This window comes from Clupea harengus, chromosome 2 (assembly GCF_900700415.2).
Source record: "Clupea harengus chromosome 2, Ch_v2.0.2, whole genome shotgun sequence".
Classification (NCBI taxonomy): domain Eukaryota; kingdom Metazoa; phylum Chordata; class Actinopteri; order Clupeiformes; family Clupeidae; genus Clupea; species Clupea harengus.
This window is the reverse complement of record NC_045153.1, coordinates 12,205,800-12,218,299: the sequence shown is the minus strand read 5'-3', so window position 1 is coordinate 12,218,299 and position 12,500 is coordinate 12,205,800. Positions and strand designations below refer to the sequence as shown.

The 12,500-nt window shown below is 47.9% G+C and overlaps 1 protein-coding gene across 1 annotated transcript in view; it reads right to left on the bottom strand.

Annotated features, from left to right (window-relative positions):
• LOC105904639 (immunoglobulin superfamily member 3-like) overlaps nt 1–12,500 on the bottom strand; it is a 155,649-nt gene that overhangs the window by 4,490 nt on the left and 138,659 nt on the right. Inside the window, 2 exon segments of the mRNA XM_031582787.2 lie at nt 3,559–3,705; nt 3,708–4,025. Of these exon segments, the coding sequence (XP_031438647.1) occupies nt 3,559–3,705; nt 3,708–4,025 (465 nt within the window).

The following is a 12,500-nucleotide window of genomic DNA, read 5'->3' as shown; positions in this document are numbered from 1 at the left end:
TGGAGATACTGGGGGAAAATACTGTGCAGTGATGTAACTGTTAGGAACTGCAGCAAAAGTGGGGTTTTCAGGGCTCAGAACTCTCTCAGAATATCAAACAGCTGGTGTGTATGTGTGCGTGTGTGTGTGTGCATGTGAGTATGTATGTATGTGTGTGTGTGTGTGTGAAATTGTGTATGTAAGAGTGTGTGTGTGTAAGAGTGTGTGTGTGTGTGTGTTTGTGTGCGCGCGCACGCTTGTTTCAGCACAGCCAACAGAAAAGTCTTGCGGCTGCAGAGTCCACTCTGTGTTAAATAAAAGATGAGCGAGGGCTAAACTCTGCCAAAACACCTTCTCTGACCTTCAAACATTTTGGTCAGGCAGATGCCACGGCCACCCGCCGGGTTCACCCTGCATCTTAATGGCCCCCAGGACATACGGCCCAACAGATTGGTCTGTGGGACATCAGAGAGGTGATAACCTGTTTGTTTTTGGGCAAATGTTGGGGAAGAAACGCTGGCTGTGAAGACCGCTGTCAGAGGAAAAGGAGGGAAGGAGAAAGAGAGAGGGAGGCAGAGAGGGAGAGATGAAGGGAGAGAGAGAGGAAGAGAGAGAGGGAGGCAGAGAGGGAGGGATGAAGGGAGAAGACACATGAAAGCTGGGGAAGAGAATCAGAGAGGGGAAGAGTAAAACAAGAAGAAAACAAGAGTGGAGACAAAGAAAACAATGCTGTGAGAGGTAGAGAGAGAGAGAGGTAGAGAGAGAGAGAGGTAGAGAGAGAGATAGAGGTAGAGAGAGGTAGAGAGGCAAAATTGCCATACATACTTGGGGAAGACAGGGATTTAGCCAATCTAGCTGCCGGATATGTGGCAGCCTGCCATAACCTGAGGGACAGCCATTAAGGCCACAGAATGCCAAACTAACTGTATGTTTATTGTTTATTGTTATGTTTATTGTTTATTATTTATTTATTTTTAATCAACTCTGTTCATTATATTTGTCCTTCTGTATGTGTATGTAATATGTATGTATTATGTATGTATTGAATCAGCTTTGGCAATAGTGTTGAAAACATTCATGCTAATAAAGCTTCTTTGAATTGAATTGAATTGAATTGAGAGAGGTAGAGAGAGTGGTAGAGAGAGAGAAAGAGAGGTAGAGAGTGAGAGAGAGTGAGAGAGGTAGAGAGAGCGAGGTAGAAAAAGAGAGAGAGTGAAAGGTAGAGAGAGAGAGAGCGAGAGGTAGTGAAAGAGAGAGAGAGGTAGAGAGAGAGAGAGGGGGGGGGTAGAGAGAGAGAGATGAAGAGAGAGAGGGGTAGAGAAAGAGAGAAAGATGGGTAGAGAGAGAGAGAGAGAGAGAGAGGGGTAGAGAAAGGGACAGATAGAGAGAGATGAAGAGAATGAGAAAGACAACACACAACCAACCCAGTCAGATAAAGATCACAAGGGGGAGCATCTAGGAAAAGGCCAGAGAGACTCAAAGGCACAGACAGTCTGGTGAGCAGAGGCGGGGAGGAGAGCAGGCGACACAAACACAGGCCGAGGGTGAGGCAGGACTGGAGCCAGGATCGATGGAGGGAGCCCAGTTGCCTTGGCCCCAGGCCTGGCCTTCCTGTTGCCATGTGTCCTCACAAGCCCCGCATGGGCACCTGAGCCAGGCCATGGGGCAGGTGGACGTGTGATTAGGGTCATCAGAGCGAGACGAGGCCCTCACAAGGAGAGCCAGGAGGGGGTTATGGGATATGGCTGGGTGGTCACAGCCCGTCGTTGGGGGGGTTTAGGGGGTCACTGCACCATGTGTGGGCAACAGAGCGGGAAAAGTGGCAGCAGGAGTCGCTAAGCACAGAACCGCAGTCACAAGCCCAGTCTCAAAACTAGCCATGCTAATCACGGTAGCCACATTAGCACCAGCTGTGAGTATACCAGCGCTAGCTGCAGGAGTCTGGAGTTGTAGCACCACAATTAGCAGCAATAACATAACAATAACCAGCAGTACTACACACATTTATGAACTTTCTACACAAATTGACACAACCTCTACAACCTGTCTCTCCCTAACATATCGGCCACTCTCTCATACACATATAACTCTCACACTCAAACTCAAATCTCGCTCTCTTTCAAACACACACACAGACACAGTCACTGAGAAACACACACACACACACACACACACACACAGACACACACACACACTCTCTCTCATGAGTGATGAGCCGAGGGCTGGCCCTGCTGGGAGCCCTAAGGGGGTGAACAGTGCTGACACAGCTGCCTGTCTCAGCCTCGGCTCAGACACAAACCCCCAGAGACCTCCGCTCCTCTCCGCTCCGCTCCACAGCCCTCCCTGGACCAGGGCCAACACTCACACCCCGGGGTAACAGCCATACTGTAAATTACACTACATTACCCCTGTGGAAATACATGGGGCAACACGGCTAAGCTCATCCGTGCAGATGCTCTGTGTGTGTGTGTGTGTGTGTGTGTGTGTGTGTGTTGGATTCCTGCGCTGACAAGCAAGGGTTTGTGTACTGATGAGCAGACATCATGTTTTGTCTACACGCACATATCGTGTATAGTACTTTGGTATGGTGCATAGTCCTGCATACTATAGACGTATCATACACTGTGGGTCTGAGTACCTATTATAATATACAGTACCAGTCAAAAGTTTGGACACACCTTTCATTTTTGGGAGAAGTGTTTTCTTTACTTTTATTATTTTCTACATTGTAGATTAATACTGAATACATTTAAACTACGAAGGAACACATATGGAATGATGTACTAAACAAAAAAAGTGTTATCTACCATGTAGAAAATAATAAAAGTAAAGAAAAAACTTCTCCAAAAATGAGAAGGTGTGTCCAAACTTTTGACTGGTACTGTATATCTATATACTGTCTTCACAGGCCACAGTGCCAAGGCAGTCTGGGGGGATTCATGAGGGCCAGAGGCCAGGCACAGGGGGACCACATAGGCAGCGCACACTGAACATATAATAGGAAGGCATGTCTGCTTTACATGGCTCCGGGTCCTATTTTAAGACACGAAAGAATAACATGCTGTAATTAACTTATGCTACATTATGCTACACTTCCTGTGCTAATATTTAAGGGGGTAAACCTGAGCACAGCTTCCCTAGAGCAGCCGGAGAGACACGGTCTCAAGAGACAACCGATCACTCTCTCACAGTTGAATGTATAACCTAGGCCCCAAGGCCATGTGCTTTGGCCCCAAGGCAAATACAAAACACTGCACTGCCTCCTTCAGTGGTGGCATATAAAGCTGTTTGGATGGCAAGAAGCGAAATGGTCAAGGGATCAATGTTTATCGCCTCTCAATTTGGCTTTCACACGGCCTTGTAAATGGTTACATTTGCTACATCTTCTTGCTACAGGTTATTTATTTATACTAACTAATAACAATTTGGTTCTTCTGTGTGGCCCTTAAAACCATCAGTGCCCTCCGTATAAAATGTCTCCACTTTCAGTCTTATCACACACCACTAACTTCATTCTCATCCTCTCTCTCACACACACACACACAGTCTGCATAATCTTTCACATTCTCCACGTCTTACCGGGCCTCTTCACGAGCACGTGAGTGAAGCCGGACGCCTCGCGGGCCAGGCGGTACCAGGCGCCGTCCGGGTCGGTCAGCCACTCCTCCACCAGGCAGTAGTAGGTGGCCGAGTCGCTGGTCTCGGCGCGGTGCAGCGTCAGGCTGTGTTGCCGCGGAGACGGCGCTCGGCCTGCAGCCGGCTGCGCAGGCGCTCCTCCTCGGCGTAGGCGCCGTACTCAAAGGCGCCCGTGCGCTCGATGCTCAGGAGCAGCTCGTCCGGATCGGCGCCCGCCACCGCCCCGACGCCGGACTCGAGGGCCAGCGCTGGCGGCGGCTCCGTCTCGGTGCGGGCCCGCCGCGCGTACCACTGCACAGTGTACTGGGAGTCCGGGCTGGTCTGGGACGCCATGGAGCAGTTGAGACGCACGCGGCCATCCTCCAGCACCTGCAGGCTCTGGTTGGTCTTGAGGACTCGCAGCTTACTCCCTACAGGAGAAACAGACAGAAGAAGAAAAGAAAAAAGAGAAGAGAAAGAGGGAAAGAAAGAGAACAATTAGTTTCATTCAGAAACAGACTGTTTTGATATTCACACATTTCCTTTACAAATATTTTCGCACACGTATCCACTCAGGCTGATGGTCTGACGCGATGCTGAAACGATACAGAGATGTGAGGAATTAGAAAAGAATGAAAAATGCCGGAGGCGGAGAAGAAAAGAATATGACAGTCTGAGAAAAACAAAAGAGACGGAGAAGAGAGTTGTTATCCGTGTAACGTCAGGGAATGTGGCTGGACTGGACTGTGTGTGACAGGTGCTGTAAGGATTTGTTTATTCATGGTTGACAGACTGAATGACTGCACACAGAGGGGAAAAAAAGAGAAAGTGTATGGGAGAGGCAGGGAGGGAGAGAGAAAAATAGAGAGAGAGAGAAAGAGACGAATAAGATGTCAGGAAAGTCATTTTGGAGAAGAGGCCTGTGCCTGTGGCTGCTGTGAGATTGGATTACCTACAGGTACATCAGGTGTGACTGCCATAAGCACCGCCTGTCAGTTTACACGGGGAGCGGATTTAGAAGAGCCAATGGTGCGCAGCCACACACACACAACAGCTGTGGACACACACACACACACACACATAGAGCTGTAAACACACATACACACAGCTGTGGACACACACACACACACACACACACACACACACACAGGGATAAAGATGGGGGAAAGCACTATGCATATCCAGACGTTGGCATGCATGTTTGCATACCCAGACACATCTGTCTTTGACGCAGAATCCCATATGCAGGGCATAGATATCTCTGAAAAACAAACCAAGCCCGAGCCATGCTTTGTGAATGTGTGTGTGTGTGTGTGTGTGTGTGTGTGTCTTTGTCCATGTGTTTGTGTGTCTGTCTCTGTGTGTGTGTGTGTGAAGATGGATTCAGACACAGCTGTGTATGCACACACACGTACCGACACGTATTGAGCTGCAAGTCCATCAACATTTACTCTGTCTCCCTTTACTGGTACATCATCTTCACAAACTGTGGCATTTAATATGCATACAGACCTCATATACACACACACACACACACACACACACACACACACACACACACAGCATCACACACACACACACAAAATCAGACACACCCTGGCACTTTCTAACGAATAAATCCTGAATCCAGAGGATTAGCTCAGAGGAGAGGTCCTCTCTCTCTCTCTCTCTCTCTCTCTCTCCCCCCTCTATTTCTCTATCCCTCTCTCTTTCTCTCTCTCTCTCTGAACACATATCTCGAATTCTGAAAAATTCATGAGCAGCTGCACAAAACTAACACTCTTAGTCTACCCCCCACCACCACCAATCTCACACGTTCCCTCCCTGGCCATCTCTCATTTTCTCTCTGCCTCTCTATTTCTCCCTCTCTATCTCTCTCCTTCTCTCTCTGCCTCTGTATCTCTCTCCTTCTCTCTCTGCCTCTGTATCTCCCTCTTTCCTCTGCCGCTCTCTCTTTCATGCTTTAATGGTGCTTTCGCTAAAAATCCAATTTTCCACTGACACTTTGGGTCCAGTAATCCCTCAGCATCTCTGCCTTGGTTCCACTGAAGGACCCGTGCTTCAGCCTCTCAGCCCAGAGCCTGGAGCCCCACCAGCATCCTACAGCAGCACAGCTCTGGGTGTGGGTGTGTGTGTGTGTGTGTGTGTGTGTGTGTGTGTGTGTGTGTATGTGTGTGTGTGTGTGTGCCTGCATACCAAGCCCTGTTATCTCTTCTAGTCCTCCTTTCAGCAAAGCCCCCTCTGCACCCCGCCCCTGCCCTTGTCCTCGACATAAGTAGACAGCACGCCCCCTCCAACACCCACTGCCATCTCTGCTGCTTCAGGCCTCGGCTTGTTGTAGAGGTCACGACCGGGGTCATGGACTCCACTTCCACAGACACCAACTACAAACACGCCCGCAATTCTACTGTAAATCATTCTGGGTCAGTGGTACCTTCTGTATGTATTCTACTATAGATCATTCTGAGATTCTATGGTACCTTCTGTATGTGCTCTACTGTAAAGCATTCTGAGATTCTATGGTATCTTCTGTATGTGTTCTACTGTAGATCATTCTGAGATTCTATGGTACCTTCTGTATGTGTTGCATGGGAATGAACACCAAGGTCATGGGTTTGACTCCCAGGCAGCAAACACACCATTAAAATGGATGCCTTAGTACTATAAGCCGCTTTGGATAAAAGCTTCTGTTAAATGTAAATAATGCTAATGCTCTGAGGTGATAACCTCTCTTGGGTCTTGAATCCCTCCTCACCACAACATCCCCTCAGTTGTTTCCGGATCTTTACTTTACACACACACACACACACACCAAACATACTACCACACCACCCCATCTCCCTATGTGTTTCTGGATCCTTCCACATACACACACCACCACTCCTGCTCTACGCAGAGAAGAGGAGGGCCAGCTGCCAGTCTTCCCACAGGTCCCTAGATCATCCTCATCTTCTCCTCCCACCCTCCCTCCCTCCCTCTCTCTCTCTCCCCCCCCCTCCTCTCTCCTATCCTTCCTTCCCTCCATCTCTCCTCTCCCTGTTCGTTCTGCTGTCTTAGGTTTCTGCTGCTTGGCGTGCGCGCGTCTCTTAGTGCAGGGGGGGGCGGATGAGCGAAGGAAAGGAGTTATCAATTTGGCACTAAGCAGCGGCAGGCAGCTAGTTGGACGCGCTTCATCAAGCCTAATAGGGGCTCCGTGTCCCAGAGCGTCCTCCATCGCAGGTGGACCAGGCCAGAGGGAGAATATCGCAGCACCCTCATCTCTAAAAAAGGTGTGTGTATGTGTGTGTGTGTGTGTGTAGGTAGATATGTGTGGCATCCCACCAGCACAGGTGGACCAGCCCAGATGGATCCGAAGAGTCCATAGCCTTGGCAAAATGGAGGCAGGACGGGCGCTACCGCACAGTTAAGGCGCTCCCTTCCCTTCCGCACTCTCCTTCGCCATGAACTGATCCAAGTAGGGCATGAAATGGGATTTGGCAGATGCCAGGAAAAAGATGGGGGGAAACCAGAAGGGCAGAATGAGTTTAAGAGTGTTTATATTTCAAGTCAATTTGGATGATGATACCCTTCTTTACTCCCCCTCCACTGCTTGTGTGGGAGGGGTGTGTATGTGTGTGTGTGGTGGGGTGGGTCTGGGGTAAGACATGGTTTTAAGTCCACAACACACATTTATAGAATACCGTCATGTTGGATGAGCTTTTTTCAGACACATTTTTACAGCTAACAGGCATTTCTCCCAGGCACTTCAGAATCTACGACAGAATGTGGACGAGCGATCTGCAAAGGGCCAATCCCTGTCTGACATCACCACATAGAAGACCCCTCTCAACCCTTCACTGCCCCTGGAATTACTGTGGGACCCCTCTGGAATCCTGGCAATCAATCTGTGAGGAGAATTACCCGGTGAGGAGGACCCCCTCAAGCGGAACTCCTGCTGGATTAGATCGAGGCAGAGGGGGGAGCGGCTCCCTGAGTGCTCCTCCATTCTGGCTCAGTCGCTGGCAGGGCCACACAAATGAAACCACCAGAGGGGAAACTGATGAGTGTGTGGGTGTGTCAGTGGAGGAGCAGAGAGTTGTGGGAGGGCTTCAGCCCTGTTTGAATTGATCCATCAACCCCAACTGCCTGCCCCTACAGCAATGCAAAACCCACACAGCAGCATCCCAAAGGTGAGACACCGCACTGGTGTGATGTTACCCCACCGCACAGCGAGGGGGCAAGGGGGGCTTTGTCCTTTCAGTTACATCCTGCCCCCCCCCCAAGTTTTTTTATGTACCCTTTAGAAAAATAGCCAAAACAACAAAAGCATTGGCAGAGACACAAGTGTCATAGAGACGACAGTAATGAAAAGCCTTCTTTGAAGTTTTCCACCATAAAATATTTGGAGCTTGTTATCTGATCCAGTCTCATTTCCCATGGGCTGTGGAATGCATTTTGAATGGGGCTTTCTGTGGGACTAAGAAACAGTTAGGGGGTTAGATAGGCGACACCGCTGGAGGAACATTTTACCGTTGTAGCGTTTAAATACCGACTTTCTAAACATTTTGAGGCAAAAAGGACCTAGGAAACTCATCCCTTACGCCTCGCTAATTAGGTCATTTTGAAGTAGATAAACGACCCTATTTTTAACTAAAGTAACAGCCTACGACCAAACAAGACTTTTTTTAAACTAGGAGACGAGATGAATCTTCTGAATCGGTTATTGGTCAACAGCAGTTTTGTTATGGTCAAGTGGGACTGTCCCTATGAAAGTGAACTAGGCCTACATACCCTGCTCACAGGTTGCTAGCATAGCATTAGCGTCACGTTATATAAACAAACCTAGAGAGAGAGGCTGCACAGGCCTGCAGGACGAGCTGAGGTTTTGGTGGATGATGTTCCTGATAGATTACTCCCGCCTCATAGAAACAGAGCAATTTTATTGGCTGATGGGTCTGACATTCTGAGAGATGGATAAAATCTGTTCTGTCCCCTTCCCCTGCCGTTCCCATGCTGTGACGAAACGAATGTAAGTGTATGACATATGAACACTGATAGATTGGTTATTTCAGAACCATGGACAGCGCAGTTTGTTTATTTGAATTGAACCTCAAGGCATGTTGTAGGTGATGTTATTTTAAAAAATAAGTAAAAACACTCAAGCTAGTTTGCTTGCTAGTTAGTTTTACTTTCGCCATCGCATTATATAGCTTCTTGCTTAGCCAGATGGCTTTGTAAGGAAAAAACTAAAACACAGAATGGAAATGACAGGGAAGTGAAGTTTTGTTCAATGTGAGAGAGATGGAGAGAGAGAGAAAGAGACGAATAAGATGGCAGGAAAGTAATTTTGGGAGAGGAGGCCTGTGCCTGTGGCTGCTGTGAGATTGGATTACCTACAGGTACATCAGGTGTGACTGCCATAAGCAGAAAGAGGGAGTGTGAGAGAGAGAGAGAGAGAGAGAGAGAGAGAGAGCGCAAGAGAGCAAGAGAGCCACATGGCATGAGCAGAAAGACAGAGTGTGTGATGATCTGGTCATCTTAAATCACCCTGATGCTGTTGGCTATTATTTTGTTGATTTTGGCGGTCATCTCCGATTGCCTAAATTGCGCAAAGACACAGGTTTAATATTGGCTTCGCCACTGCTCTGAAATAAATATTTGATTTGATTCTGAAACATTGAAGATTTTATTTTATTTATACAGCGCCAAAACAGTAACATTATCTCAAGGCACTTTACAGAGCCCAGGGCCTGAACCCACTTTGAGCAAGCACAATGGGGGAAGGACACACTCCCTGTCAATCAGGAATACACCTTAAGCAGAACCGCGGCACATAATGGTGGGCCCATCTGCCTAAAGCCGGCCGGGTAGGGATAGGAGGGGGGGGGGGGAACTTGTGGCAGAAGGGGAAGGGTAACAATCAGGAACATGGCAGATGAAATCATGATGAGATGAAACACGTAACAGGATGAGCATGCTAGCATACATGTGGTAAATGTGCACAATACATACAAACATAACATGGTATGTATATGACACATACAAAATGTATAGGGGATAAGGTGGGGAAAGAGCATTCAAGTATTGTACAGTGTGCTCGTAAGGTTGCTATTATAAGAGTAAGTAGAGTAGTGGAACAGAGAACTATGTCGATGGTGGCAATTATTTACATTCCAGGAAAATTCACAGAGAATGGGGTACAATAAGTGGACGACAGTGTGGTGGGGGTGGGTAGGTGTAGGCCGAGGTTGAAGAGACTACAGCAGCATCCCGCAGCGAAGATAGTCTAGACTATGAGGGGAAGAAAGAGACAAAGTGAGTGGGTAGAGTTCGGCTCTGTGTTGTGCTGATGTCATCTAGCCGTTCAGAGGCTACTGCAAGGATAAATCAATGAATTTCATAAAAAAAAAACTATTTTAGGTGTTGACCTGCAATCTGCCACAAACATGCCAATTTCATATAACGACCATGACGCACAAACACACGTAAAAGGGTAGGTAGTGAATTGTTTGCAAAATAGGCATAGCAGGATGATGACCTACTGTTTTACTATATAAAACGATAATAAGAACACAGAAATAAATAACAGAAGAACTTCACAAAATGTAATCCACATTTGATGACGGTGATGATCCCCCTCGCGAGAAACACTTAACAGCACCCCCCAACTGTGCTCAGCGTGGACTGATGCTAAATTACAGATGATCCGACACTCTAAGTGTCCAGGTTTTACATGAAGGGCTATTTATTTTCGCGCAGCACTGGCAAACTAATGCCAAGTTTCTCTAAGAGTCAGTCCTCCGCAATGAATAAATGTGTGGAGTGTGTGTGTCTGAGTGTGTGTGTGTGTGTGTGTGTATGTGTGTGTGAGAGAGAGAGGCCATAGAGGCCCGTTTAATCATACCAGGGCAATACATCACGCATGGCTAGTGCCCAGGTGGAAGCCGGAGCTGAAGGCCTGCGTTAGCGGGCATTTGTGTTTCTTTAATTAGTCTCGCGGGCAACGATTTAAAGCAGACGGCGATCCGAGTGATGGAGAACACTTGTACTGCTCTGCAGCGCATTAGGCAGCACGTCAATCACGCACGCAATCCGACGTCACTCCCCCCCGTAGCTGTGTGTGTGTATGTGTAAGCATGCGGATCTGTTCGTGTGTAAGTACTCAGAAAGGCTTGCTCAGGGAAAGGACTGTATGGGCCTTAATTAATGTGAAATGAAGTCCTTGTCTCCAGAGGTGCGCGCGTGTGTGTTTGTGTGTGTGTGTGTGTGTGTGTGTGTGTGTGTGTGTGTGTGTGTGTGTGTGTGTGTGTGTGTGTGTGTGCGTGTGAGGGGGCAGCTACATTATTGACCCTCAACACCTTTCCAATTACTAACAGCACTCTCAACCAAAATTAAGTCAAGGTCAGAGCTTTCAACTGTTGGCTGGGTGGCTTTGGTGAATGTGTGGGCAGAGCAGTATGTTTGTTTGTGATCTGGTGTGCACACATCCCCAGGTAGGTCTGTATCCATGTGTGAGGACATCTGGCACCTCTGTTGTGTGAGTGGGAGTTTGTGTGTGTGTGTGTGTGTGTGTGTGTGTGTGTGTGTGTGTGTGTGTGTGTGTGTGTGTGTGTGTGTGATTAATATTGTGGTCCCTCCTGGATCAAACTTCATTTTTTAACTAAAGAATCCGAGGCACTATCAGTAATATGGAAACAAGGCTGGCCTCATCATCCACCTGTATTTTGTCCCTCTGGAGTACCCTTATTTTCCATTTGCCAAAGCAGGCGGTACCGAGCTTTTGCGAGGCAGACCAAGACATGAGTAGGAATAATTGGAAGTTAACCTTGAACATAAATACTCTTGCCATGGCTCCTTCAGCAGCACCCACTTGGTTACCAGGGTAACGCCGTCTCCCTGCGCGACCTGCGGAGCGGTTTGAATACCTGAGAGATGTCTAGCAGTCAGGGGAAGGACCCAATTAAACGCTGGCCGAATCACAGACTGTTTTACCAGGCACGACTAAACGATCTAATTAAACATCAAAACCTCCACACACACACAGCCGCGCTGCATTGATTTGCACAGCATTTCGACTCCGCTTACAACTGAATGAGCAGAATCAATACATATTTGAGATAGACTTTGAGGGTGGGTGTGTGCCTGTCCTAAACACAGAGAGAGAGAGAGAGAGAGAGAGAGAGAGAGAGAAGGAGAGAGAGATAGAGAGAGAGAGGGAGAGAGGGAGAGAAAAGACAAGGCCGATACGAAACCAATCAATCATCCGTTTTTGAGAAGCTCAAAGTGATCAAAATTAATTTGCAGCGAGTGGCTATGAAGAATGCAAGAATGTGTGTGTGTGTGTGTGTGCGTTCGTACTTGTGTGTGTGTGTGTGCACGCTTGCGTGTGTGCGTGTGTGCACGCGTGTGTGTGTGTGTGTGTGTGTGTGTCTGCGCTGGTGATATTTAAAACCAAATACCGGGCCTGATAAGAGCCTTTTGCGCTGGTGCTTTCTGGAGAGGCTCTGGTCGTCGGCCGCCTTCTCCTCTCCCCTTGAGTGTGTCCAATTCATGGCCAGGCTGTTAATTGGCCAACACGCTGCACAGGCAAGATAAAGCTGCCCTTTCTTTCCTTTTATTTACTGGTGACGTACTACGCACAATACACACGGATAATGCCACTTCTTTTCTCCGGAACAAATGAAACGGAGCAAGAGGGAGCGGAAAAATGGAATAATTTCCTTCTTTTCACTCCCGTCTTGTAAGTACCCGATAGAAGGACATTTTCTTTTATTTTCCATCCAACCTGAGAACAACTGAGCGCCTTTGGAAGGTTTTTCTTTTCTTTTCTGTTCTTTTCTCAGCCCACCAAGCAGTGGGGGAAAAAAGTGGCTAGATGTTCAGAAGGATTGCCAAGTGTTTTCTGAAAAACCCAAATCCCCAAGATA